The sequence below is a fragment of the Haemaphysalis longicornis genome, unplaced genomic scaffold (assembly GCF_048455015.1).
Source record: "Haemaphysalis longicornis isolate Haplotype H1 unplaced genomic scaffold, Haemaphysalis longicornis Haplotype H1 scaffold_3, whole genome shotgun sequence".
In the NCBI taxonomy this organism is placed as follows: domain Eukaryota; kingdom Metazoa; phylum Arthropoda; class Arachnida; order Ixodida; family Ixodidae; genus Haemaphysalis; species Haemaphysalis longicornis.
This window is the reverse complement of record NW_027526335.1, coordinates 36087778-36113856: the sequence shown is the minus strand read 5'-3', so window position 1 is coordinate 36113856 and position 26079 is coordinate 36087778. Positions and strand designations below refer to the sequence as shown.

The 26079-nt window shown below is 49.4% G+C and overlaps 3 protein-coding genes across 4 annotated transcripts; 1 reads left to right on the top strand and 2 right to left on the bottom strand.

Annotated features, from left to right (window-relative positions):
- Positions 1-1634: 1634 nt before the first annotated feature.
- On the bottom strand, positions 1635-2789 carry LOC144174293 (cytochrome c oxidase assembly factor 5). Of its 2 annotated transcripts, none has more exons than XM_077702911.1 (3): positions 2411-2789; positions 2214-2315; positions 1635-1727 (listed from the first exon to the last, which is right to left on the bottom strand). In XM_077702911.1, the coding sequence occupies exons 1-3, from the start codon at positions 2516-2518 to the stop codon at positions 1674-1676; spliced, it is 264 nt and encodes an 87-aa protein (XP_077559037.1). In that variant the 5' UTR covers positions 2519-2789; the 3' UTR covers positions 1635-1673. The 2 variants fall into 2 exon arrangements, with proteins under 2 accessions (XP_077559037.1, XP_077559038.1); XM_077702912.1 differs by having other exon boundaries at positions 1635-1731; positions 2411-2787.
- A 3336-nt stretch (positions 2790-6125) lies between these two features.
- Positions 6126-18981, top strand: LOC144174290 (transcription factor IIIA-like). Its single transcript, XM_077702907.1, has 9 exons — positions 6126-6291; positions 8437-8555; positions 8615-8705; positions 9236-9318; positions 10162-10235; positions 10428-10514; positions 12774-13003; positions 15917-15973; positions 16851-18981. Exons 1-9 carry the CDS (start codon positions 6178-6180, stop codon positions 17391-17393), a joined length of 1398 nt encoding a protein of 465 aa, XP_077559033.1. The 5' UTR covers positions 6126-6177; the 3' UTR covers positions 17394-18981.
- Positions 18982-22493: 3512 nt separating this feature from the next.
- Mif3 (mitochondrial translation initiation factor 3) lies at positions 22494-25457 on the bottom strand. The gene is made up of 3 exons (XM_077702908.1): positions 24960-25457; positions 23870-24158; positions 22494-22785 (listed from the first exon to the last, which is right to left on the bottom strand). Exons 1-3 carry the CDS (start codon positions 25256-25258, stop codon positions 22618-22620), a joined length of 756 nt encoding a protein of 251 aa, XP_077559034.1. The 5' UTR covers positions 25259-25457; the 3' UTR covers positions 22494-22617.
- Positions 25458-26079: the final 622 nt, after the last annotated feature.

Below are 26079 nucleotides of genomic sequence, written 5' to 3'. Positions count from 1 at the left end.
TCAATGGGGGTGGCAATGGGAAATTTAAAAATTTGTTAAATCCAGGAATTCGTTACACAGAGGTTCGTTACATTCAGGTTTAACTGTACTACTTTGCCTGGTATGCTCCAACAGAGGTCTATTTTTGTCAAACAATATTCTTTGTTTGTACTCTGGCTTAGTAATGTTGCAAGGTGGTGTTCAAACGTTTTCCCTTATTCCACTAAGAACCAAACTTCCTTTACCTTCTTTTCTGTTTCCACATTTCTTCTTCACTCACTCTTTACAGTATTCCAGTGATTTGTTGACCTTTTCCTAGCAATGTCCCAGTCGTCCTCCATGTCACCACAAGTCAGTTAACGGGTAACCGCATGCAGCAACGGCGACGAGCGACACGAAAAACATAACCTAATGGGCACAGCAAACAGGTAGTGTAGGCGACAGCGACATGCGAAAAAATGAATACACAGGCCGCCCAAAGTGGCGACAGTGGCAAGCGATGGGCCGCCACCGTCGCTTGCTTTTTGCTGGCCAAAAGCAGCCCACAAGTGTGCAGCAGTGACAAGCAACCAAGGCGAGGGCATTGGCGGCAGTGTATTGATTTTTTTTCCACTTGTTGCTGTTACCCACACCACCTGTTTGTTCTACCCAATGAGTTATAGTGTTCGCGTCGCTTGTCGCCGTCGCTGCATGCAGTTGCCCCTTTAAGATTCTATGGTTTATTACTTTTTCTCCTAGCTCTCCGACTTTGGTTAGGACCCCAGGCACACCAGGACTACTGCATCCTTGCACAATTGTTGAACCAGACTAACTGGGGGTACCACAGAGCCACTGCGATGAACTGTCAACATTGTTCAGTGTCACAAGCTCCCACTTTCAACACCAGTGTGCTGTACGTGTCTGCTTTCCACCAGAGTGGCAGCATGCATAGAATGCCAGCACAGAATAAGCATTGTGCATTTTTCAAAGCCATCAAACATTAGCTGGGAAAGCAAAGCACTGTCCAGCGCCCAAGTGCAAGGGCGTCTCTGCCAGCCACTTGCACTTCTTTTACTTCTGCCAAATTTACTTTAATCAAAGTTGGCTTTCTACGATTTAACCAATGTAATACAATTTCCAGCCTGACACTACAGCACCACTTGCCAATTGTAAACAACCAGCCGGTTACTACACTGGCAACGGTACACCAAGAGCGATGTCAACGGCATCTGCGCTAAGCACCATTGAGGAGTTTGTGTGATGAATTCTGAGCATTTGGAATTCTATTTTGTGGCGAACAACATTGCGGATGGCAACGAGAAGTGGCAGTTTTGTGCACAACCTGCAGAACAGGAATGTTATTCGCTCACTCTGCTCGCTGGCTGCGGCGCCTGCCAGACCAACTCGAAGTTGAATCTGCCCTTCAGCGCATTCAACGGTTTTTCAAATAGAGTTATCGCAGAGCGGAAAACTGGTCCCAGGATGATGTCCGGTACACCTGCGCATGTGTACAACCAGTTTGTTTGCCTCTGCGCACGCGCAGTAGCGCCGGTCACCTACCGGATACCGTTCTGGGACCGAGCCTCCGCGGCTATAACTCTTAACAACAGGCAAGAACCCTGCTGCGCACCAGCAGCGTGTAACGTTGGACAAGTACAAAAGGCTGGCACTGCAAGTACAAAGAAAACTGCAGAGTTTATCTGGGCAGTACTCCTTCACCTCCGCGTACAGTCAGTAGCCTTTTCTTCCTCTGAACCGCTGTCTGTTGTCTAGCTGGAAAAAAAAAAAAGAAAGCGGTACAACAACACATTACACGAATCGGTTACCAGTCACAGTGGGCCAAACTTTACAAGTCTACAAACCAGCTGTGACCATCTGAAGTGATCATTCGTGCAACGCTGCCAGCCCTGTGGGTAGCGCCACTAGTTGGTCTACTCTAGCTCTAGTGTAGTCGGCACGTTAGGTACCTTCGATTTGGCCTGCACTTTCTGCACGAGTTCAGAATTACTTCAGCCAGTAATGCGCTGGCGCCGCCACTGCAGAACCGGTCCCGCACTTTTGTCGTCTGCTTCCTCACGGAAGTGCAGGGAAAGCCGTGAACTCGTCCTGCATTCTCTGTACCGTCGGTAAATCGAAAAGAACAGTGCAGGCGCCGCGCTGCACTACCTGAATCGGTGCAGCGAGTGCAGCCAAATCGAAGACACCTATTGTTAAGCACGTGCAGTGTTTGTACAGAAACAACGACCAGCACCCACCATTGAGCGTTTGCACTCGAAGAAAAGCGTTCTCAAGTTGTGACATTCTTGTGGAATGGACGGGTGATTTAAGCGCAGGCAGGCCTTTGGGGTCAGCTTTTCCTGAACAACAACAACAAAAAAGTTGAGTACACCAGTTGCTCGAAATGTTATGTGCTCGCTACTGCTAGAAATGGGCGCTTGCCGCAGCAGCTCACCTTCTGGACACAGTCTGTTGCCAAGAGGCAGCGCTTGAGGTCATCTTTAACACCTTCGCATGCTTTGTGCGGCGCCAAAGCGCTGTTCTCTTCGGTGTAGAGTGGCATGGTTTAAAACGCCTTCAAAAGTCTCTCGGTTTGTCCTTCACTCGCTTTTGTGGGCGAAGAGGATGGGTATGTCCCCCCTTTATGCCTTTATCTAGTGGCACTAGTAGGTGCCCCCTCCGATGAAAGAGGCCGGCAGTACTCACTAGTCACTAATCATGGTGAAATGAATGTAACGGTACCGAACACCTTAGTAACGGTAACGGTCTAGAGCATTGTAGTAACAGTAACGATGGAAAAGTGGTAAAACTGGTAAAACTTCATAGGTAACTGAAAACTGTATAAAACTCAATGGATAGCTGCATGTAGCTGTGCATGGATGTAGCGCGGCGCCGTACCATCCGTCGTCCCGATCATCAGCGCCTCTGGTCTTATTTTGCTGCTCATCATCATCATCATCATCCCTCACATGTGTGAATGCATGTGGGGCTTGGTGGGGCTAGAGTGTACTAGAAGTTTTAGAGTGGCCCGACCGGCCGCCCGGAGAGGTGCTCGTTTCGCGCAGAAAATAGCGGCGGCGCTGTAGTCAACGACAACTGAAAGCGAAAGCGGCGGCTGGCCGCGCGCACGGCCGTGCGCGGGCCAGTAAACGCTGCTGCTTTACGCGCGGAGCGCTCGAAATTTGTTCTGCGGGTAGTCCAATTACTTAAATATACTGTAGGTACAGTGGACTGTGGGTAACGAAATGAAAACTAAACGCTGCAGCTGATTTTGCGTTAGTTTCGCCTTTCCCGCTCGACAACAACAAGGAAAATGACTGATTTTCCTTTGCAGCATTCGTTACGGATTGTAAATAAAGTAATTGCGGCGACATTTTCGCTTTTTCAATTTCCCATAAAAAGTATTTTGCGTGAAATTGCCTGGTATGATCCAGTTCATGATTGCTTTATGATTGTGTCCTTATTGTGCTGCTTGATGGACATATATAGTTGGTCGACGCAAAGGGCATGAAAAAATATATGAGGACTGGGATGATATATCTTCTCAGATGAATTTTTTATTTACTGTCTTGCAATTTACGCTCGGACTGCAGTTATGTGGGTTAATATCATAAGTTGCGTTTGTTTTTTATTGCGTGAGTTTAAGCAGTGGCCCGCTTGGGATAATTACGGGTCACCGCGGTGGCCGATCAGAAAATGACGCGCGCAAGCGAGGTATCCTAGCTTCTCCGATGATTTTTTTACTTATTGTCTTGCAATTTATGCTCGGACTGCAGTTATGTGGGTTAATATCATAAGTTGCGTTTGTTTTTTATTGCGTGAGTTGTTATTATAGCAGTATTTAAGCAATCGCCCGCTTGGGATAATTACGGGTCACCGTGGTGGCCGATCAGAAAATGACACGCGCAAGCGAGGTATCCTTTTAACTAAAAAGGGGTTAGCCCAGCGGATACCTCAGTTGTCCCAATGACCGTCTTTCATAGACTATTCCCGCAACGTTCTATTAATCGCACCACCTTTCACCTGATTAGGTCAAGAAAGGAGTTGAATCAAATTAACACATATTTAATTCACAAGTATACTGATGGTACAATTACACGCACATAAAACAAATGCAAAACATAGATCAGAAAATATATTGACCGCGACAACAATGAAACGTACCACGTCTACTATAGAGGTAAAGGTTCAAGAACACTAACATGGAGGTTCAAATAAAGGGAACTGGAACAAAATACACATTTTGTTTTCATTTTCGATAGCCCAGAAAATGAAATGTAACGCGGGAAATCATGCACAAAGTCTACACAGGTAAAGGTTTAGAAATAACGCTAACAAGGAGGTTTAAATTGACATTTTTGGCCAACGCATTTTCATAACTCGCCCTCGATCATTAGCGACGGCTAAGTTTAAGGTGTTGCTCCCACCTTCGCATGTAATCACGGAACTTGATTAAACCTTTTATATAGAAATGAATCCGTGTCATAATGTATACAGAACCCTTACAAATTTGCTGTCAAGGTCTCACGTGCTGGTCGCAACCAACGCCGTTAATGCCGTTAAGGTGTTTGCTGTGAATAAGGGCTGCGGCACATCCATAACGCTGTCATGGTGGAGCTCCTTGTTGCTGAAGCAACTGGTAAAAACGTCCTAGAGATCGCTAATAAACTTTCAAAAATGCACGGAAGGATTCAGAAGTCCCCCCAAAATACAAGAGGTAGTAAACACAGCGGCACTTGGCAGGTTAATAAAATAAGAAAGCCCACTAACGGCAGTACAAGCATCAACGGCAGGGGTAGCCCAGGAGAAGGCTCTTGGTATTTTTGTTCCAAATGAGAACGTAAAAAAAAAAACATTTAACTTTTTGCAGCCTATATAGAATGTGCGACCGCCGCTTTTGCTTCATGTGCAGAGTCAAGAAGGGGAAGGGAAAAACATCCCTGGTGCCTGTCCGTCAAATTAATCCCTCGTTAACTCGAACTCTGCTATCTCAAAATATATTCTCGAAACTTTTTCTCACAGTGTGTTTACCTCCAATAGGCGCTAAACATTAGTCAGCTTTATCTCGAAACGTTTTTTCGGAGGAACACGGATATCTCGAAATACTGGCAGAGAGGACACAAGGCAAAGTCCGCTGCAGGCAGCTGATAAGGTCCCCGTTCGAATGGTTACTCCCGCCGAACGCGGTCGTGAAGTGCAAGTTTACGCGGACTACGCGTCCCCGTCACCGGAATGCTGTCTGGCGCGTACATCATTGCTGTGGACGACGCAGCTGATCATGCGGACGAGGAGGAGCCTCCGGAAGTGCGTGCGTACAACGGCAGAAACAACATACATGCTGCGTCTGCTTTGTAACAAGGTAGAATGTAGCGGTGGCGACCACCAATTCATGCGATGCATTGAGAAGCTCGGGTACGCTTTTCTGGGGTGCAGATGCGAACGCGAAACAGCCGAGCGCAACACAGTTCTTTCTTCTGCAATAATAAAAGTTTCTTTTTCCTGCGAATTATTTTGCCTTTACCACGAAATCTCCCCTGTGCAATAGTGCTTTTGTTAGCACCACTAGCTATTATTTCAGGGACCTCGCTACAAATTTTCTGCATTTGACTTAACTCGAAACTCTGCGCTTATCTCAAAATTTTCAGCCAATTTTACGACTTTGAGTTAATGAGAGGTTACTGTATATCAACAATTACGTTTTCAGAAAACGCATAAAAAATGAGAAAGTATCGTTCAAGCGGAGTCATAACGTTTCTGCGTCTGCTTTCTAAATCAGCTGACCAAAGGTGCAGGTTCGATTCCCGGCCGCGGCGGGGCCGCTTTTGTGATGGAGGATAAAAGCGAAAAACGCGCGTCTTCGAGATTTCGGCGTACGTTAAAGATCCACAGGTGGTTAAAATTAATCCGAAGCCCCCCAGTACCGCTTGCCTCATCGCCTGTGTAGCGCCGGCGCGTTAAACTTCATAATCCAAAATAAATCAGCTTCGCAAGCGCAAAACACCGCCGCGAGCAACTCAAATATTGCCGCGCGCAGGCTTTGGAGCTGGTGCCGGGGAGCGCCGGCTGTTCAGTTGTCGACGACAGCAGCGCCGCCGCTATACCGCTTTTATTTTCTGCGCGAAAGTCGACCCGGCGGAGCAATGGGAGAGGCCGCCGCTCGGGCCACTCTAAAACTTCTAGTACACTCTAGTGGGGCCATGCGGGATTGTCGGCATATTGACCATGGAAGGTGCCGTGTCCAACGAAACTATCTTTGTGTGCTGCTTTGCGGGTTGTTCCGCAAGTTTTCCGAATGGAAAGAAGCTGAAATGGCATATGCGGCTTCACAGCGGAGATGTGAGTATCCCGTGGACCACGCTGAAAAAAAGCGCCCCTGCTGCTCTGAATAAAGCGCTGGCGGGTGCGAGTGAAAGTTCGGCTGGAGCCTTTCTGTTTACATAGTCAAATGAAACCAGCGTTACAATTTATTTCAGGGTGAGGTCAACACCGCTGTCATTAAATCAGTAGAGTTTCAAATGGCTATAACCGTATATCGTAAGTGGTCTTCATTCGCCTCCAGCTGTGCCGCAGGCGTTCGTTCTTACCTGCGTTCGTTCTTTCTGCATGCACGCGCGCACACACACACGGGGATTTGGTTACAGCCGTCCACGCCTACGTCTCTGTGACAAGGCGCCTACCCTGTTAGCCGCTCTTGAGTTTATTTGAGCTGTACACACGCGAAAGAAGAGCCTTTTCTTCCAACTTCTCGCATAGTACGCACTTTTCTTCCACAAATTTCTATATTTGTTGTGCGATTATTCTCATCATTTTTTTTCTCCGAATCTTAGTTCCCTAAATCGGGCATAGTAGCCCCCCAAAAAAACTCCCGATCCTGGCCAATCCCCCAAGTGGGTATGCGCCACAAAGGAACAACAACAACACAGTGTGTTGCATAAGCATTATATAGAAGTCGAAGGCTAGAGTATAGACGTCTTGCATCTTGTTCAACAAACAGGTCCTCGTTTTGACGTGTTTACTGGAACTGCACCCACTTCAAGTTCACTCGATAATTTTGTAGTGCCATTTTGGCCCGTTTTGCTGTGCGACACCGTGAGGGGAGTCAGCATCAAGATGTCCACTATGACTTTAGGTAGCCATTAATTGGTGGGGCCGAATTGTTGCCAGCGAAATCTTCCGCTTACGCCGTTGCAGCCTCCCAAAGCTGCGATAGGATCGGGTCCTTTTAGCCCCATGCTTGCCTGGCGTTCAAGTTGTCAAAGTGGCCATCCGTGAAGGACAACTCGAAACCAATGCTCTCCTGTGCCGCTCCAACTGGCACACAACTTTCTCCTGCTGCCGCTGCTGCCCAGTGGCCCACACAGTGCGCACCTTGTGGTCCTTTGTTGAATTGGCTGTTTTTTTTTCACTCTGACGATTCTTCCATTCTTCTGCCTCCTTGAATAAATCTGTTGCAGTGGCTGAGTGATTTCAGGATGGCAGCATATTTTTAAGGAGGTGTGCACAGCTTGAGATCGCAACATCACAAAAAATGTACCGTTATGAGCCAGTCCCATAGGCTGCATGTCTTGTCCGCCTCTGGCATCTCCATCCACTGATTGCAAATGCCAACAAGCATTCTATCGCAAAAAAAAAGAAAACACGAGGCAAAGAGCCTGGTCGTCCCCATTTCAGCATTCTCCGGTTTCACTTCCTCCAAATTTTCTCTGAATCCTTCTGTTGTTCACCAGGGAGGCAGCGAGAGACCTTTTGTGATTGTCAGTTTGAAGGGATTTAAGGTTTATGCAAAAGCCAGTGTGCATGTCTTTTTGGTGCGTGCTGAATGAAAGTGCCCCTGTCCACTAGCACGTTTAAAAATAGAAGTTTCCCGTCAACCTCCCTCTCTATTGCAAATTGTACGGCCTTTTCCTTACTGTTCAGGTGCGCTGAGAACACAGCTCAAGTGCAGTGCCGAATCGTGCAAAAACAGTCGTCCACACCAGGGGGGGGGGGGGGGGATTCTTGATCCGACAGGGGAGGGAGCTGGCACACCGTCTTTCTTTGATAGATTGGCAGCAGTAACAGAGACAGGGGCACCCGCTGCTGTACGACGGACATTCCTGTAGTAGACAGTGTCGTAACAGGCTTAGGTGTTGCCAGGGAACAAACTGAGGGTGCTGTCCCCCGTGGGCGGAGAAGTGTGCAAAGGGCAGCACTCGGGGTGGACAGGGTGGCCACCAGTGTCATGCTGTCCTCCTGCGAAGCAGCAGTCGGTACTTGTGACCTATGTGTGCCGCACCCCTTGCCGACAACCACCCAAGCTAATGGGCATTCAGTGTGGATCACATGGCCTGCTGTTGAGAGTATCGTCGGTGGTGTGCTGAAACAGAGTGTTTCGTGTGGCCAATTCGACAGCTTGAAACGTGGAAAAGTACGCTGTCGTGAGTGAATAGAGTGGTCAATAGGCTTAAGCTTGCTGCTTGCCTGCCCCCTTTCTCTCCCCAGAGGCCTTTCGAGTGCCCTCACCCCGGCTGCGGCAAGAAGTACACGAGGCAGTTTCACCTCACCAGGCACCTCAAGCAGTCACACGAGAGCCCCAAGGAACCCTCCAGCGAACCTCTCAAGTGAGATCCCAGGCTGCACAGCCGTCAATATGGCTGAAATACGCACTCTCAATGTGCAGGTGCACCCAGGAGGGCTGTGGCAAACTGTTCTCCAGCCAAAATGCCCTCTACAAGCACACCAAGTATTCCCACCAAAAGCGCAAGTTTAAGGCAAGTGGACGAGCCGAAATGTACCACTTGCAAGGTCTCTCTCTGTTCTTTTGCTTTGTATCTTTGCATGTATTCACGAGTGGCAAAGCTTTACCAGATGGCATGAATGCTATTCTTGTTTCAGGAGTAGATGATGTGTATGCGCAGTTTGCAACGGTGAAAAATTTGCAAGGTTGGTGTGGTACGACCAATGTGTACCATGTAAACTAATTGGTGTAGCGGTGCTGTTTTCAAAATAATCCTACCCAGGCAGTGCTGAATAATGCCTGCCTTTGTAGTGGCCTTAGTGGAGCCCTTCTGGTTCTGTCACCTTCGGTTTCGCGCTACTCCAGAGAGAGAAAAGAGCAGGAAAGCTGAGCATTTTGCAGGCATGGAAAAAGCTACGCTGCAGTGGGAACCACTCACTAGTTCTGGGCAAAAGTGGGGGATTGGGCGTATACTTCCGTAATACCAAGTGCAACTGAAGGCCAAATGGCAGGGGCCATCGCTCAGGGCCTTTACCGTCCTCGTGGTCCTTTGCTTCTCTGCAGTGTGAGCACTGTCCCAAGACATTCGTGAAGCATCAGCACCTCAAGGTTCATGGCTTCGAACATACTGCTGTGCTACCTTATCCGTGAGTGCCAACTCAATCTGCATTGCAAAAAATTTCAGCATTCATCCACCTGCAGGCTGACTGACGTGTTTCTGGCTTGTGCTTGTTTGTTGCCCTTAAACTGCCCTTGTCCAGTTCTGGAAAAAGCAAATGACCCTCAGTTGTTGTGTGGGCAAGAAACTTGTCGATATTTGGCAACTCCCCCTGAACAAAAGACAAAGCTTCAGATACAGGGCTTTCTATATGCTACTAAAAAAAAATGACAACAGCAGGACTCACTCTTGTTGTTTGCTCTTAAAAATTTGATAAGATCTATGGGGTGTACAAGGTCAATTGTTAGGTTACTGAAGGTTACCCAAATTTACTTTTCTACACCATGTTAACCTGTTTTTTTTTTTGTGTGTGTGTGTGTTCATGATTGTTATGCCTTGTGAAACCAGTTGAGTTCTATGTTGGATTTTGATTGGCAGCTGGGGTGTGCCGTTTTGTAGACATGTAGCGATGTGTCCAAGGACACTCGTTTCCAATCTGAGAAGCCCAAGAAACACTTTTTTGGGGAATGGATTTTTCTTTGCACCAAGAAATACATTTTGTTGTTATAGATTGCCTTTCCTTTTTTCTTTCTTTCTTTTCTCTCAAAGCTTTCCTTTCTGTTCAAGAGCCCCTGAAACTTCCTCTGCGCTATTTCAGTATATTGCATTGTGACTGCTAAGACGCAGGCCACAACATAAGTGCTCCAAAGTGGCCAGTCACAACATCGCTGGCATCCTGTAGCTGTGTGGGGACATCTGGGATGTAGCCCCTTTTGACGTAGGGAAGTGAGCGCAGCTGTTTACCTCGTGCATTGTTCCCTGGCCCTTGCAGCTGCCCAGAGCCGGGCTGTTCGAAGGCCTTCCTGCTGCCCAGCCGACTGAGGGCGCACCAGCGCACGCATCGAGGTACGCTGCTTCCCCCGTCCTCCGGCCGGCTGCCCCCAAGGGCCCTCGCCTGCGGGGACGACCCTGTGCGAGGCGCTCGTGACACGGCCTTAAAGGGAGAACATTCCCCCGGGCACGTGCATGAGCATGCCGGCAGTGTGAAGCAGGGAAACCACTAATGTGGTGTTGTCTGCTTTCTGGCTTTTCCCTAAGGCTACGCATGTGACGTGCAAGGCTGTGAAGAGGTCTTCACCAAGTGGACCCTCTTGCGCAAGCACCGGAAAGTGGACCACCAGAGACGTGAGCTGTTTGGAACTCTTTCAGAAAATGGGTTGCCTCGATAGAGCAGCTGGCCCAGCCAGAGACCAGGGCAGCCCGACTGGGGAGCCCTTCGTCCTGGCTAGCTGAAGGCTTTTTACAGTTGCACGGGTTGGGCTGTCTGATGCACAGCATGAGGACACAGTTGAGTGCAGGATTAGTGTCCTCAGGGACAAAGGGAATTGATGAAGCATTCTTGTGCAAAGAACAGCAGGTGGCACAAAAAAGAGTGGTGTGCATACAACGGGTGCATCTTTCCTTTGCTTATCTATGGGGCTGGAGCTCGGTCATCTTACTAGTCATCTCAAGAAAAATAATAGCTTCAAAGAGTTTTGCAGAAAAGGATGCCGGGTGTAATGCTATGTATGGGAAGCAGCTGGGGTGGATTAGGGGGGCAAACTATGGAGCGCATTTGAGTTCAAACTCGTGTACGGGAAATAAATGCGGAGTTTTGCCGGGTATGCGGTGCAAAGGTCTGGTGAGAGACGGACGGCCTGGGAAACCGAATAACTACCTGGTGACAGAATCAGGAGGGGGAGTCAAAACGTTTGGTGTAATGGTGATGTGGGAAATTCGAAGGAAAATAAGAACAAATTTGGATAACACAGGATAGGAACAAGTAGTAGGGGAAGGGCTTTTTCTTTTTCTTTTTTTTTACCCTTGCAGTTCCCATCAGCAGGCTGGTTGTGCTCTACACCTGTCATATGCTTCCAGTTGTTTTGTAAGGGGGAGACTAATTCTGTGTTCCTTTTCATGCTGCACCAAAGTCCTGAAATGAAAGTTGTGGGCTTTTGTTTGCATATACTGAGGGCTTTAAAGGCCAACTGCACTCAAAATTTCGACCTCTTGAAAACCCTATTTTCGTATAGTTTGCTTAAAAAGAAAGCAACATGCAAAATACAACAGCTGAAATACGTGCGTGGACGCCGCAAGCGGCCAGCAAAAATCGGCAATTTTGAAACCGAAACCGAGGAGAGCGTGGCCATTGCTGTGACGTTGCAGCCGTCCAGCGAGCGCCGGGACCGAAACCGAGGAGAGCGTGGCCATTGCTGTGATGTTGCAGCCATCCAGCGAGCGGCTGGACGGTCACCAGCTCGGGAGAAAGTCTGCACGCAAGCTCTACGTGCGCACGGGGCAGCAAATGGGTGAAGCGTGTGCAGCAGAGCACGACCGGTTCTCCAGCTGCATGGCTGGCCAGAGGAAGAAGCCCCCGTCGGCTGGAATGTCACAGGCGCGTGCGTCATACGCGATCCGCCGGCAGGTGCAGTGGGGTCTGCGGCAGAGCTTTTTTTAAATGCTTCTGACTGATTAACGAGGCGTTTCACGGGGCTACCACTTGTGTCCCAGCTGATTTGGGGGTACTTACTACGTATCAAAAATAAATTTGGTCGAGGTGAAATTTGAGTGCAGTTGGCCTTTGAGCCCTTCCCTTATGCACTACATGAGCTGATGCAGTGCATCAGCTTGCTGGTTATGTTATTAGCCTTGCTTCCACGACATTTTTTGACCCTGATGGGATGGAAGGTACTTTTATTGGATCAACATGACGCGCAGTGGTTGGAGTGCCCAGTGCAGGGTGCCCCGGTTGTCCAGTGCAGCAGCAGCCGTGGCTGGACCTCAGGGCGGTCACCTCTCACTGGCGCTGCTCGTGCTTTGGGTGGGAAACTGCAGTGTTGAATGTGGGGGAAAGTGTGGCAACCTCTCCACAGTGCGGCCACGTGGAAAGGACGGGAAAAAGTGTTGGTTCACAGCTCTCTGAGCACCTTTCCCGTTCTCTTGTGAAGGAACTGTGGCCTCATGGGTGTGGGTGACCAGCTGGTATGTACCATATAGGCTTGTGTTCAAACATAGGCAGCCTCTCGCTCCATGGTGGCTGTTGTTGGAGAAGTTTCAGCGTGGTAACAGAAAGTCTTGTGGGAAAGTTATCTACTCGCCCCTTGAGAGCTCGGTGTGCTGCACAATGGCCAGTGCTGTAGCCGTTTCATCCACCTGTAACAGAGGGAGAGGCTCACTAGGACGTTTCTAAGGTCATGCACACGAGCATACCTAGTCTGCAACTGCTTTATTGTACGTATGGCAAGGCTGCCACTGAGAAAGAAGTGTGCACAGTCTTGCATGGCTGAAAAAAACGGCGCAAAAACGGGGACAATGGGAGGGAGATGCAGTGCAGGCACTTGTGTCTGCTGCAGCCTTGCGCGCTCTCCTTGGTGTGGGTGGCAGGGTGATGTTGTACCCTTGCAGGCTTTTCATGTGACGCCTGCGGCCGGGAGTTCTTCTCCAAGTGGAACCTGAAGGTGCACGCCGAGACGCATGGTGAGCAGGAGGAGGGGAGCCTGTACTGCTGCCCGCACGAGGGCTGCAGCCGCTTCTACAGCCACGCGAAGAATCTGCGGCAGCACCTGGCCAGCGCCCACGAGAACCGGCGCTTCCCCTGCGATGTGCCCGGATGCAGCCGCACCTTCTTTGCCAAGGTGACCTCTGCCTTCTCAAGCACTCGTCGTCCTGTCAGGGGACTCTCCTCCTGTGCGGGGAGCCTTGTTCCCAGCTGATTAGTGGATGTGGCTGGTGGTACTGTGACGAGTTGGCTGCTTGTAATGATTGCAGCCTCGGGTAGAACGTTGTAGAAAAAAATGTGGTTGATTCCTCTTCCATAGGAACCGGTAAAACACGAAAGTGAAATATGCCTTCAGAGGAGCAGTTGAATGCTTATTGTGCATCGATATGAGCTAGCACATCACTATTTATATTTCCTCGGTGTGGCACCGTTACACACATGAACGTTAGACATTGGATTGCACGCGCCAGAGCATTGCGTAAATCCGGCTGAAAGCACAGGCGCTCGCAAACCATACGTGCAAACGAAATCAAACGGCTTGTCATCGAATCATTGGGCGAACAGATGGTCCGCTGCAGCGAAAGGAGAAGCGGACCGTGTCACGAGCGCGACAGGCTCCGGCGCAGCTTACGCTGCGCGTCCCCTGTACACGTAGGCACTGGCATCGAGGTGCCAACTGTCGGCGCTCGATAGCGTCATGATGCACTACTTCGCTTCGCCTCTCCTAGATAAGCACCATCTGAAGGGAACGATATAAGGCACGTTTTTCGTTCTGCATACGCGTCTGTTCATAGCGCAGTTGGGAGCGCTTTCTTACCTCACGTTGTGGCGAAACAGTTTGACAGTTCGTGGTTCAAATCCCGGTGCAGCCGCATCGATTGAAGTTTTTCTGGCGATGTCCGTTCCATGACGGATATGACGTCAGTCAGATCTTGGTAGACCCCGGCATAAAACACTTTCGTGTTAAAAATCACAGCCCCTTTGTTAAGAGAAAGATGGTTAAAATGCGAAGCTTTCTCTCATGCAACTTGAGTCAAAGTCCAAAATCCAAGCTGCTTCAGCCGTGTCAGTATGGCGCAGTTCGATAGACATCGGCTTCATGACGCAAAGGACTGAGCTTCGATTCTGACCACAGGAAGCATTTTTTTCTCAAGGCGCTTGATGTGCCTTTGTGGAAATCCATTGTGTAAGTTGGCTTTCCGGCATTGCGTTTCGGGCATAATGATTTGGATTTTGGATTTGGACTTTGAAGACATTGGCCTTAGATTAAAGAAAGCTTTGCATTTCAACCATCTTTCACTTCACCCACAATCATCATCATCATTGCCAGAGAAAGTTTGCTTTCCTGCAGTGCATTTAGGAGCAACAGTGAGTCATAGAAATCTTCACTTTAAAAATAAAACTGCCTATAGACATAAGGGCCCGTTAGATGTGATCACAAGAGGCCGGACATTTTACATGCATGGGATTTGCACAGGAAGGTGGGTGAAGAGCTCACACTTCCTGAGTGAAAATAGTTCGGGAAAGTTTAAAGATTTGCATGACTGTGGGCAAAAGTTGGGGGATGAATGATCTGCTGCTGATTTTTTTGAGGCACACCTCATTTGGTTCATTTGCACCACTCAGTGGGCCTGTGCACAGCAGCCGGTTTTTGTTCCTGTGCCTACCCTTTTCTTGCACTGTCGCCGATTATGGAGGCTGTGCACATGTATGCACGCACACAGCCACACAGCCGCACATTGAGCCTTGCACGAGACCTTTGCCGTGCTCTCCCACCGGACAGGTGCAGCCGATATCTTCCTCCTTCCCCACTGTGTCATACTTTGTTCTCCCATTCGCTCTCGAGTGCGTGCAGTTGCGATCAGCCCTCCTGTTGCTTGCACTCTTAACTTTGGTGCAAAATTTAGGTTTTGCACCAAACTCGGTTTGGATTTAATTAGCAATGTTGCATACCAACCAGAGGTGGGTTTCACTGCTACATCTTTCTGGAAAACAGTCACCTTGAAGTCAAAAGCAATAAAAGTTGAGCGAACCGCATGATACCACCATGGCTGTAAGTCAGGAAGAAACAAAAACCCGTGTGTTGTGAAAAGAAAAAGAAAAAAAAACGTTCGTAAAAAAAAAAAAAAATATTGCGTGCAGCATCGAAAATGGTTATGCATTTGTGTCCAAACTCAGTTAAGCCAGGAAGGACTCACTGGACCCAACCAGACATGTCTTGTTTCGCAGTTTCCCTTGACATATGCAGAGTGCGTAGCTATTGCTGTATCAAAACATGCAACAGAATCATGGAATAGGAATGCTTGCAGTGTATATCGGATTATTTTTTCCCTTCCCTTTCTCCACATCCACCCTTGAACCAACAGCTGATCTAACCAGAGGGGCCGCTTTTAAAAGTACACTTTAGGCAGCAGTTCACAAACAACGAAATGCATTGCTGGAAGCATGAGGTTCCTGCTAAACCCTTCTGCAGCCTCTGGGTGCATTTAGTAATGTTTTCCAAGAAGCTCCAATCTGCAGGCAGGAATCCGTTGCTGCCAGTTGCCATAACGAAAACTCACAGTGTGTAGCATGTTTAAAAATGTGTCTGTCTCTCTCGCTCATGTTTTCTTTTAATTTATTTTTTCCCTTCGTTAATCAGTGCACTTGCTCCGCTGCTTTCTGCCAACCTGGATTTTAGGGATTTTCAAAAGTTGCTTACCCGTGACATTTCCCCTTAAATATCCTCCATAAAATTGTACTTCTCATTTCATTTCATTTCATGTCATTTATCCTTACATTTTCTTCCTTTTTTTTTCACAAATCTTAAGGAACCTTGTGGAGTTGACACGGCCTGTGAATGGCGGGGATTATGTGGGCAGTGCCTGTGGTGTGCCACTGGCCTGTTTCACTTGTGTGCCCTGATGCTCGGGTGCTCAGCCCGGCCAGCACTTGGCCAGGGGTTGCGCACATGCGTCGGTGGTGTAGTGTGGCCAAGCCGGTCTCAGAGCCTGCACGAATTGAATGCTGCCGCATCTTTCATTCTGTTCATCTTTTTTTTCTCCCCTAGCAATCCCTGAAGAGGCACAAAGCTACTCATGACCCAAACAAGCCTCTGCCACAAAAGGTTCGTGCACGTTTTGGAGCTTTGAGCACGGGTGCTTTCACTTGCTGTCGTCCGCTTCTAGCAGTGATGCGTTACGAATTTCTATTTAGGCTAGCATTGTGGTTGCTGGGTATGGAAATTTTCTTGCAGACATTTCCCCAGGGTATCGACTGTGCGGGCTGCCCTTTCATAGCTGTTTCTGAAATAGCAGGTGGAATCCTGTGGAGGAACAATTAATCGTCTCTCTGTCTCTGTCACATTGGTATGAAAGCAGAGCTCCCAAGTGAGATTTTCATCGGAAGGCATAGTGGGTGCAGGTGCCTGTCCAAGAAGTGTGCCTGCGGGGTTGCACTTTTTCCACTGAGTTGTGCAGATGTCGATGGCGGTGGGAGGTGACCGCGTGTTCACCTGTGCTCGTTGCATAGATCGTTTGGACTGCACTTGCCTGCAGGGCGTTTAAGGAAGGTGTCCTTTAGCGAGAGTTGCCAGGCATGTCATTTTCAGGCACGTACCTGTTCCTTGCAGAAAATCAATAAAATAAACTTACCCATCCCTTCACCTTTCACGGTGTGTGACATTGCGAGTATTGGCATTTCCAAAGCATTAATTTCTGGGTTCCCTGCTGTCGAGAGGAGGCATACTTCTGCATTCTCGGCACTGCAGTCCACTCGTGCAGGAGTGGGCAGGGTAAATGAAGCGCCAGTGGTCAGCGCTGCTGCAGTGACATTTGTCATCGGCTTCCTCTCAGCCGATGACAGATGTGGTCTGCCGACTGTGCGGGGCACCCACAAACCGTCGGGCACTGCCCTGGGGCTGCTGCTGCTGCTGCTGCAGATAGGCTGCGCAAGCTCGGTGATGGTTCGGGGCGTGCCAGTGACGCCGTGCTCCCCTTTTGCAGAGGACGGGCAAGGCCAGGTGTCGGCAGAAGAACTACCCGTCCAAGAGCGCCGCAGCCATTCTGTCAGGGCACGTTCCGCCGGCTGAGAGTGAGCACCGCCTGCTCTCTGGTCAAGAGCCGGCTGATCCGCTGACGGACTGCTCTCCTCACGAGACGAGTGTCCTGGAAGCAACCTGCCTGCAGCCTCCAGCAGAGCCCCCGCAGCCTCCAGTGGAGCCAGCGGAGCCTCCAGCAGAGCCAGCGGAGCCTCCAGCGGAGCCAGTGGAGCCTCCAGCGGAGCCAGCGGAGCCTCCAGCGGAGCCAGCAGAGCCTCCAGCGGAGCCAGCAGAGCTTCCGCAGCCTCCAGCGGAGTCCCCGGAGCCGGAGCAGAGTCCCCCGCAGTGTGCGGAGCTGGCAGGCAGCGTGCACGTGTCGTGTGGACTGAACGTGGTTGTCGCGGAGGTGATTCCCAAGTGCAGTGGGGAAGTGAGCGGCGAGTGCCAGGTACTGTTTGACGGTGTGGTCCTGCTTCCGGTTGTGACAGCAGTGCACGAGGTGACGTAGGCCGCCACCGCTGGCGTGCACTGGGGGCTGGAAGGTAGCCCAGCGCTGTTCCCTCGCACCGGCTGCCCTTGTGTGCAGCCACTTCCCAGCACCTATGGATAGTGTGGAGTAACACTCATCCCAAGTATCCCCGGGACAACTCCGAGTGCAAAGGCCTCTTCCTCGCCTGGGCCCGTCAATGACGGTAGCGTCGTCACCGTGCAACAACTACGAGTGAAGCATTGCAACATTGATATCTGCGGGCAGAGAAGTGGAGAAAATACGAGGCAGGGGAAGAGTAAGCGGCTTGCACGGTTCGTTCACATTGCCAAGGACAGAGGTGAGGCGAAAGATTGAAAATCATGACTTAAGTGTCAGCGAATTATGTCAATGAGCAGGCTGGCACAAACCACGGCTTCCCTAGAATCGGGGTTGTGCACGGCTCAGTAGGCTCCCAAAGTTCCCGATGCTGGTCCAGTCCCCAAAGTGGGTACGTGCTGAGAAGAAAGGAACATGACACCAACTTTTGTTCTACTACAGTGGTAATGTGTGGAGATCTTGCTTTTAAAGCACTCAGCAGAAACATTCACTCGAGCTCTGCACCGAATACCACACCATCTCAGATCTCGGAGAATAGAGAGCTAAAGTACTATAAAGTGGCCGGGAGCTCAGGGAAATCTTCACCCTTGAAAGCCAACCTTAAAGAAGAAGAGCTTTCCCAAGCCCATCACTTTGATTGTTGGCTGTGAAGTAGATGATCATGTGGATGCCATGACAGGGGCACACATCAGGCATTATTGTTTGTACAAATAAGCTTTTGCTTGGTGCAGATATGTGGAGAACAATAAAGAGGAAAATCTAAAGAACAGTTTCCAAGTCCAAAAGTAAGGACGCTGATTTTTTTACTTTTCTTCTGCTCAGTGAGTGCCCAACTGCACTCAATCCCGACTCATTTGCTGAGGTGTAGGTCAGAAAACCAGACCTGTGTCACTCAGCAGCTTACAGCCTCTGACTCGACCTCAGCTGTATTTCACATGGTGAACTTGAGGTGTATTTGTGGCCGAGGTCGACCTCACGGGATCAGAGCCTCAGAGAACAGGCAACCTATAGGTTGCCTGTTCTGACCGCTGTGTGGCAATGTGCCGTATTCTACGCATTCTAAGCTTGCATCACTTTATCACTGCAAAGGCAGATCGGGATTCTCCACATTTCCCATATCCATGGACAGTGCCAGAAGTGTAAACCTTCTTCCTTACATGGACTGTTTGTCTTTTTTTGTAACACATAGGGGACTAACAATTCACATGCTTGTTCCATTGTGTCATGTTTGCTTACCTTAACAGTTTGCACAACCAGACTCTTGGAATTGTAGTTTCGTTCACTTTTCAAATGTCTACCAATTGCTGGGATAGTGTGGATGGTAGTGGGTTATTGCCTGCTAAGGTGTTAAGCCTCGTGTGAGCTGTTGGTATGTGCTCAGGGCTGAGTAATTCCTGGCACACTCGTGATAGCCAGCCAGTGGCCTTGTTTTAAATGCAAGAGTGCTTTGTGGACTTCTTGGCATGCGTGCTGCAAATAAACAATCCCTTTATTTTGGAGCAAAATTGAATGTCGCCTGTCATTTGCTTTTCTTTTCTGCAAATGTCAGATGCTTCACTAAAAGGTGGGTGGGGCATAGATGTTCTCTGCTATAGCCTCTGAACAAAGTCTGCTGGTGCAATTTTGTGATGTGTGGCATTGCAAGGCATGGGGCAGCAGGGGTGCCCGCACTTTTCCTCGTGAACAAGAGAGAGGATGAATGGTGTCTGATGAGCCAAGTGCCAGTGTTGTAGCACAGTGGAGGACTTCCGTGGTCCCGGATAGCCAGGCTGCTGTCGTGGCCCCCTGCATCAAGTCTTGCTGGGATCCAGGGTCTGGGTCGGCCAGACTCATTAGAAGGGTAGGGGGTGTGGCTAGTCTGCGGTTCCTTGGTGGGGAACGCTCCCCTCCATAGTCGGGGCGAGGGTGTCCCTTCCCTGGCAGGCAACCATAGCATAGTGGGCATAACTAGGTATGCATTTCGGCCGCTCCTGGCCTTTGTTCCCTGCAAGCTTAGGGGCGCGGCACCCACCCTATTGACTTGTGAATGCCTCGATTGTGTTATTTCGTTGTCTAGGATGTCTAGTGAATCTCAGGCTCCTCCATCTTTTGTTGGGTTGACCCGCACTGTTAAGGTCAGCTCACGAGTACCAGTGCCGCCTGGTCAGGCCCTGGGGCTTGTAACATTACATTGTGTCATATGGCAGTCATGCCGCCCTATCTGCATCATCTAGGCTTGCCCAGAACATCCCTTTCTCAAAATACCCTAGGAGGAACGGTTGGTGGCCGCGCTGTCCTGCTTGGACCTGGACCTACAGGCCTGTTTGGTTGCCAGAGCTGCCAAGGTTGCTGATCAGTTTGCAATGACAGCCATCAATGCAACCTAATTACCATCATCATGATGCATCGTCACTGATATTCCTTGATATTATTGACTGGTATTACTCTCTCGGAAATGCAGGTGGACGCTAACCGCAGCCCTAACCTGGGCTGGGTAGACGCTGGTGGTTGTTTGTCCCAGGGGCTCGGTTCACAGTGTAGTGTTGTGTTGGTATATTGGTTGTCCACATAATAAAACCCTGTACTATGAAAATTATCGCTTCCCTTTGGAATGAGTGGCGTACGCACGGTGACAGCCGCCCCTGCATTATGGCTTGGCTCACTTGAACCCGTCGTGGGCGTTGCTGTGCAAAGTAATAAGAGTAGCAGCTGCGTGTTACTCTATTCCAAGGCTAGCACACTAAATGTAGCGTAGTCCAGCAGCCCACAAGGGTGCTTTCAAAAGGGGGAGTTTGGTCAATGGCATAGAGGAGAGTGCTGTGGGGATGGCGTTCGTCTATGCACCGATTGTTACCGACCCCAGAGTATACATTCCTCCCGACTTGCACAATCTCCTGCTTGTGCAGCCGATTCCCCGCAATATGCACCCGGAGCACAATATTAAATGCCGTGAACATCGCACACGCATCCTAGCCCGCAAATACCCCATGGGCCAGTCCACCGCCTATGTGGACGCCACTAGTTATACCCGTCACAACGCCTATGCAGTCACCGCCATCTTTGATCCAAAAGCAACCTCTTACCACTCACTCACTATCCAAACGCGCTCCCCTGCCACTGTGGAAGAGGCGGCTATTGCGCTAGCATCGGCCTACCCCAACAATCATCTCCGATTCGAAAACGGCCATTCGAAATTTCACCCGGAAGATTATTTCCCCGCAGGCTCTTAAAATTCTCCTTCAAAATCCTCCCACTTCCCACGCAGAGTTGATTTGGACTCCTGCCCATGCGGGGCTAGAAGGAAATGAAGCGGCTAACCTTGTAGCTTGAGAGCTAACCCATCAAGCTGGGCCAGGTCGCACCCCTTCCCATGGAGCCCAATCAACCCGCGGCGGCCTTCTGACTTTCTAGGAAATTACCTGCCACTACCGCATCTCCCGCCGGCGCTACCCTCCACCCCATTGGTCACTCTCTATCATCGAGGAACGGTACTGGCGCCTTCTGTAAACCAACACCCTCCTCTGTCGTGTCAGACTATACTCAATTTATCCATCTGTATTTCCCTCTCCCCAATGCCCTCACTGTGGAGCCCACGAAACAGCTGCTCATATCATTTGGCAATGCCCTCAAAACTCATTCCCTCTCATCTGATGGCTAGTGCTTGTATGGTGCTCGGAATATCCAATTCTGGCAGCAGGCCATATCTCTTGTTCGATACCCGATGTCCGAGATGCATTAGCTGGCTCGGTCAAGTGCTGTTACTGTATGCAGTCGGGCACTTGTGAGAATCGCATAGCCTAGGATACAGAGGTGGGGCATGCTGGGAACTGGCCTGCCTCCTATGTTGAGGTCTGACTTGTGGACACTTCTTCCTCTGCGTAGCTTCCGTGGCGATTGATGTAGATAGAGATGATTTTTTTAGAGGTATCCGAGTGCTTTATCAAAGGCTGCTTGCAGGAAATCTTGCTTTTCCCCTATGGATCCCGTGGTAGTCCGCACATGAAGGTCATCCATATAAAGTGCAAGCTGCAAACGCAGGATGTCTTGCAGTATCTGTGAGAAGCCTTTTATCGCATTGTTGAATGGCAGCGGCGATATTATTGATCCTTGCAGAGTACCCCAGCGAGTATTTTTAAACGTGGTTGAACAAGGGAGCCCTAATCCAACAGTTGCCATGCATTCAGTGATTAAGGCGGCAGTGTAGTTATACACCGTCCGTCCTCAGTCTATTGAAGCTAGTCCCTGGAGCACGGCCTGGTGACTGACATTATCAAAGGCATCTAATAGTTCCAAGGGTGCCCTGGAGTTTTGCAAGTGTTGAGAATGAATTTTGTTGACTGAGCTGTTTTGCATAATCAGTGGCTTCCTGTTTTAATTGAGAAATTCTTAAGTCTTGAAACTTTTTTAAAAATTTTTCCCCACTATTTAGTGACCCTCGCTAGGTTTTCCTCAGTGTACACCATCAATTCCAAGGAGGGGTCTAGGTTTGAGTATGCACAGTTCTCGACTTTTTTGTTTGGACATTTTTTTTTTTGTATGTAAAAAACTGGTCTCCTACTTCACATCTGAGCATTTCTTTTTCTAACTAAGAGTGGTTTAGTGCCCATTAGGTTGCAGCGAGTTCATGTTTATTTGATGTATTGCTTTTTGGAGGGGATGCTGGTTCTGCATTTACAGTTTAAGTGGGCGTCGCCCTGGAGCCTGTCGGAGTGCAAAGGGGCACTGCGAGTCACAGGGGTTCACGCAGGCAGGGAATTGGCAGTCTAGTGTGCACACAGCGTATAGGGGGCTGAGGACCTTCGTCAGGCTGTTTGGTGCCTTTAGTCTTAGTCTCCTCGCGCTGAGACGAAAAATAAAGGTTCTTCGATTCATTTCACCCATAAGCTGTCTGTGCCTTTAGGCCCAGTCTCCTCTCGCTCAGACGAGAAATAAAGGTTTTTTCAATTCAATCCACCCACTACCGTGCATGTTACAGTTGACGAGATGGCCTGAGGCCACTCCACACGCAACTGCGGGCACAGGCTCTAGCCACATTCATTTGTGACATTTGAATAAAACTTTATTCTCTGCTAGATGCTATGCCCATCAAACGCCATTTGGTTTCTTTACTCGGTGCTGTGAAAAGGCACTCGTGGCTTTTTCTGTCCGCTTGTGGGCCATACATTCATCATCCCTCATCCGTCGCTGGCTGTTTGGAGGCAGGCTGCTTCGGAGTTTTATTTTTCTTCTCCGAGGGTGGCAGGATGACAAACTTGAGGACGCCGTTCTTTATCCTCTTCTGCAGGAACCTGGCCTCACTGCCCAAGAAAGCTTCAAACTTCTCATAGATGGCATCCTAAGATAAAACACGCACACTGAGAAAGGTGACAGGACTATAGGAAGGGTTCACTAGCAACTGGTTTTTCTGAGAAAAATATTAGCAGCATAAGAGGTTTGCACTTAAGCCCACAGCTAACAAACCAAATGGCCCTGATGATTGTGCACTGACAGACGTTGCCCTGTAGATCACAGAAGAGCTGTAACGAATGGGAAACAAATGATATGATGGACAAGTTCAAATCAGCCTTGACCTCTGTCTGTCAAAGGAGGGGCACCTGCAAGCCAGACTGGAGGTTAGTTCTTATGGTCGCACTACCACTGCTGCACAATTCTGCTGGGAAACGGACGTGAAGCAATGCAGGCACAGAGCAGTTAAAACCTGGGGGGCTAAGGCAGCTGCCATCTTTTCTTACACTGGAACCATAGCACCACAGCAACAACAGAGGACTGCACAGGCACTAACTTTCAAAACGTTCTGTGGTCTTTGCCTCGTCCTTTGTTACTGTACTACGTTTTGCGTGAGACAATGAGTCAACACACCCCATCTCTTTTCCTTTTGAAGAGTGCCTCTTCCTCTGGAACACAGCGGAAGATAGGCATGAGTGCGGCTTTCAGGGCATGCCCCCAGCCCGGCTCCACAGAGGAACATTTGGTTGTGGGAAGGAGAGCCACTCGGTCAAGCATGCCCTGATGCTCCACGACAGGGGTGGCCATTGCTAATGCTGTGTGGAGCATCAAATGGTTGGCACTGCACTTTCTTGACGTGCACAAGGCTGTTCTTCTTAACTTCACATTTATACCTCAGATATTGCTCTTTCAATTAATATCGCTCACAGTTGCACTTCAATTAACTTGTCCCTTTATCTTCTGCGCGATCAGACTGTAATAGACCAGTAGAGAAGACATGCACGTAAAAACTGTTTATGTATAGGCAGTTTTAGCAAGACCGCACAATGAGACACCGTGGACCACAAACACCATACACTCCCTTGCATTCTCTCTAAGGTAAGTGGAAACCTGCAAAAGTTTTGAGTCAAGGCTCCGTCTCCTAACTACCCGCTTATTGCAACTCTCAGAAGAGTAGGTTTACGATTGCTCACCAACTGCTTTGTCGAGTCGGGGGTACCCGTAATACCGACACGTATTTCGCACTTTTTGTCGAGCCACTTTTTCACACTTTTCAGCTTGGTGGTCAGGTCGTTCTCGGTGATTTTGCTGCTCGCAATGACGTTCTTCACAGCGTGCTGCTGCTGCTTTGGAGCGTCTGGAGGGCCCTCCCGGGAAACCGCCAGCTCTTCCTCGTGCTCGAGCATCTGCTGCGAGGACATGAGCTTGTAGACTTTCCTCTTCTTGGCTTCAGCATGTTTGTCTTCCTCGAGTCTCACCAAGCTGGAAATGAAGAATTCCTTTGTCACATGAGGACTTCTCAGACCTCCAAAGTGCCTTTGGAGAGGACACGACACGGGGCCATCCCTCGGGCATTTGTGCACACTGCTCTGCCCTGGTGACGTCCGAAATTGTCGAGGCCGCTGAGAGCCACTAGCTCAGTGGCAACGGCTGCTCGGCATTCTTCAACCTCCCCACAAACTGTCACCCAGGTCAATCATCGTAACTGCGTTACTGCTGTCTCAAAGAGGGCTGCCCACCAGGTGTGAGAAAATTGGAGCACAAAAGCGCATTTAAGTGTAAGTACGTGCTGGCAATGGCTTACTGAACTCGGCGGAAAGAACAGAAAAAAAAAAAAAGAGTAACTTGCACGACGCTCTCGCAAGACAAGTACGCGTACAGCTTGTCATCTTTGGTGCAATTTTATAATCAAGCAAAATACAGTTTTAACATGCTGTGACGTACGAACACACTCGGGGAAGTAAAAACGCATTGTAGGCTAGGCCGCTAAAAATCAGTTCCATGCTTGAAGCAGTGGAACGTTATCGTTTTTAGCACTCCGACGTGCAGCGCTGGGGTGCAGCTAGCGCAATTTGTCTTATCTGCGAGTATGCGCATTCTTTTAAAATTTCTGAGTAATGGTGAGTGACCCTCGTTATCAAAGCAACAACTAAACGCAGTTTTTACTATGTACTGTACTGCCTAAGCTACCCAACCCAACAAGTAGCACTTTCTAAAGTGCAGATTATCGAGGTGGGACTTGCACGAACCATTGCGCGCGCACAAAAACAGACCAACACTCACTGGTAGTCGTGCTTCTTGGCGAATGCGAGTGCTTCGTCTTTACTTTTAGTACCGAGGACCTTGTCGTCGCTGCTTACCAGCAACACAAATTCGACCTTCTTTTTTTCCGGCTTCAGCACGTCGCAGTACTGACGCACAACAACGACGTGGTTGCTTCCTGCAACATTCGCCAGGAACGGACTCCGGCCGAAATTCAAGGATTGGGCATAGAGCCATGCTGGCTGCTGCGAACAAACGCACACTGTTCGTATGCAGCAGTACACGTGCGCCCGCGAAGCTATGCACCTAGCCAAGGACATACTGCATTTGCAGCGGCGCACGTGGTGCTCAGCTTTGGATGTGCACCCATGAACCCTCGAAGGACATGAGATGACAGCCAACGGCGTAGCCTAGTTGGTAGGGTGGCGTGCCATGTAAACACACAACAACGAGAACTTCTGTAAACACTGGTAAAGCTGCACGGCTGCACGCTTTCTTTCCCTCCTCCCATTACTCCTCTTTTCTCAAAGATCCCTCATTGGTTGCTACTTAAAGGGGGCCTGAGATGGATTTCAAAGTGTTTTTGTTTGTGTCAGAAAACTACTCTATAGTTCTTGTAGAAACAAGTCCCAAAATAGTAAGCATATTCGCTCACGCTAACAAAAGTTATTACCCCGACGAGACAGAACTATTTGTTGGCTCGGCGGCTTGCGATGACGACATAGTCCGACCTCGTCCGAGGCGAAGCACTCATTTCATGGTTGGCCGCCGGAATGTCCGCGATTTATGACGGCGGCGGTTTGGTTTAGAGCGTCGTCGTTACCATGGTTACTTCAGCGAGTGGGTCGACATGGGACGACGACGTCCTTTTTTTTTTTTTTTTTTTGAGCAGGAGATACTGGTTTTTTTTTTTAGACTTTGAGCAGGAGATACTGGTGATTGCGGAAATCGACCTTGCATGCGCGAGAGTTTCCGTGAACGGTAACTTATTTTTAGCGTCGCTACATAGCGATACAGAGGCTAGAATTTCTACCGACTGTAGTAGGGAGCCCCCTGCTAAGGTGGCTAGAATCCCTGCGCCGGTGAAATGTACGCTCGCGTTTTGATTAGATTACCGGAAAGTTCCGAGTGAACGCCCTCC

Coding starts and splice junctions, on each gene's coding strand:
- LOC144174293 (XM_077702911.1), bottom strand. CDS start 2,518: ATGCCACTCTACACCGAAGAGAACAGCGCTTTGGCGCCGCACAAAGCA. Junction 2,316..2,410: donor CAACAGACTGTGTCCAGAAG/GTGAGCTGCTGC, acceptor GTTGTTGTTCAG/GAAAAGCTGACCCCAAAGGC. Junction 1,728..2,213: donor TCGAGTGCAAACGCTCAATG/GTGGGTGCTGGT, acceptor TTTTCCAGCTAG/ACAACAGACAGCGGTTCAGA.
- LOC144174290 (XM_077702907.1), top strand. CDS start 6,178: ATGGAAGGTGCCGTGTCCAACGAAACTATCTTTGTGTGCTGCTTTGCG. Junction 10,515..12,773: donor GAAAGTGGACCACCAGAGAC/GTGAGCTGTTTG, acceptor GTACCCTTGCAG/GCTTTTCATGTGACGCCTGC. Junction 15,974..16,850: donor ACAAGCCTCTGCCACAAAAG/GTTCGTGCACGT, acceptor CCCCTTTTGCAG/AGGACGGGCAAGGCCAGGTG.
- Mif3 (XM_077702908.1), bottom strand. CDS start 25,258: ATGTCCTTGGCTAGGTGCATAGCTTCGCGGGCGCACGTGTACTGCTGC. Junction 24,159..24,959: donor GCCAAGAAGCACGACTACCA/GTGAGTGTTGGT, acceptor CTTCATTTCCAG/CTTGGTGAGACTCGAGGAAG. Junction 22,786..23,869: donor CCGACTCGACAAAGCAGTTG/GTGAGCAATCGT, acceptor GTTTTATCTTAG/GATGCCATCTATGAGAAGTT.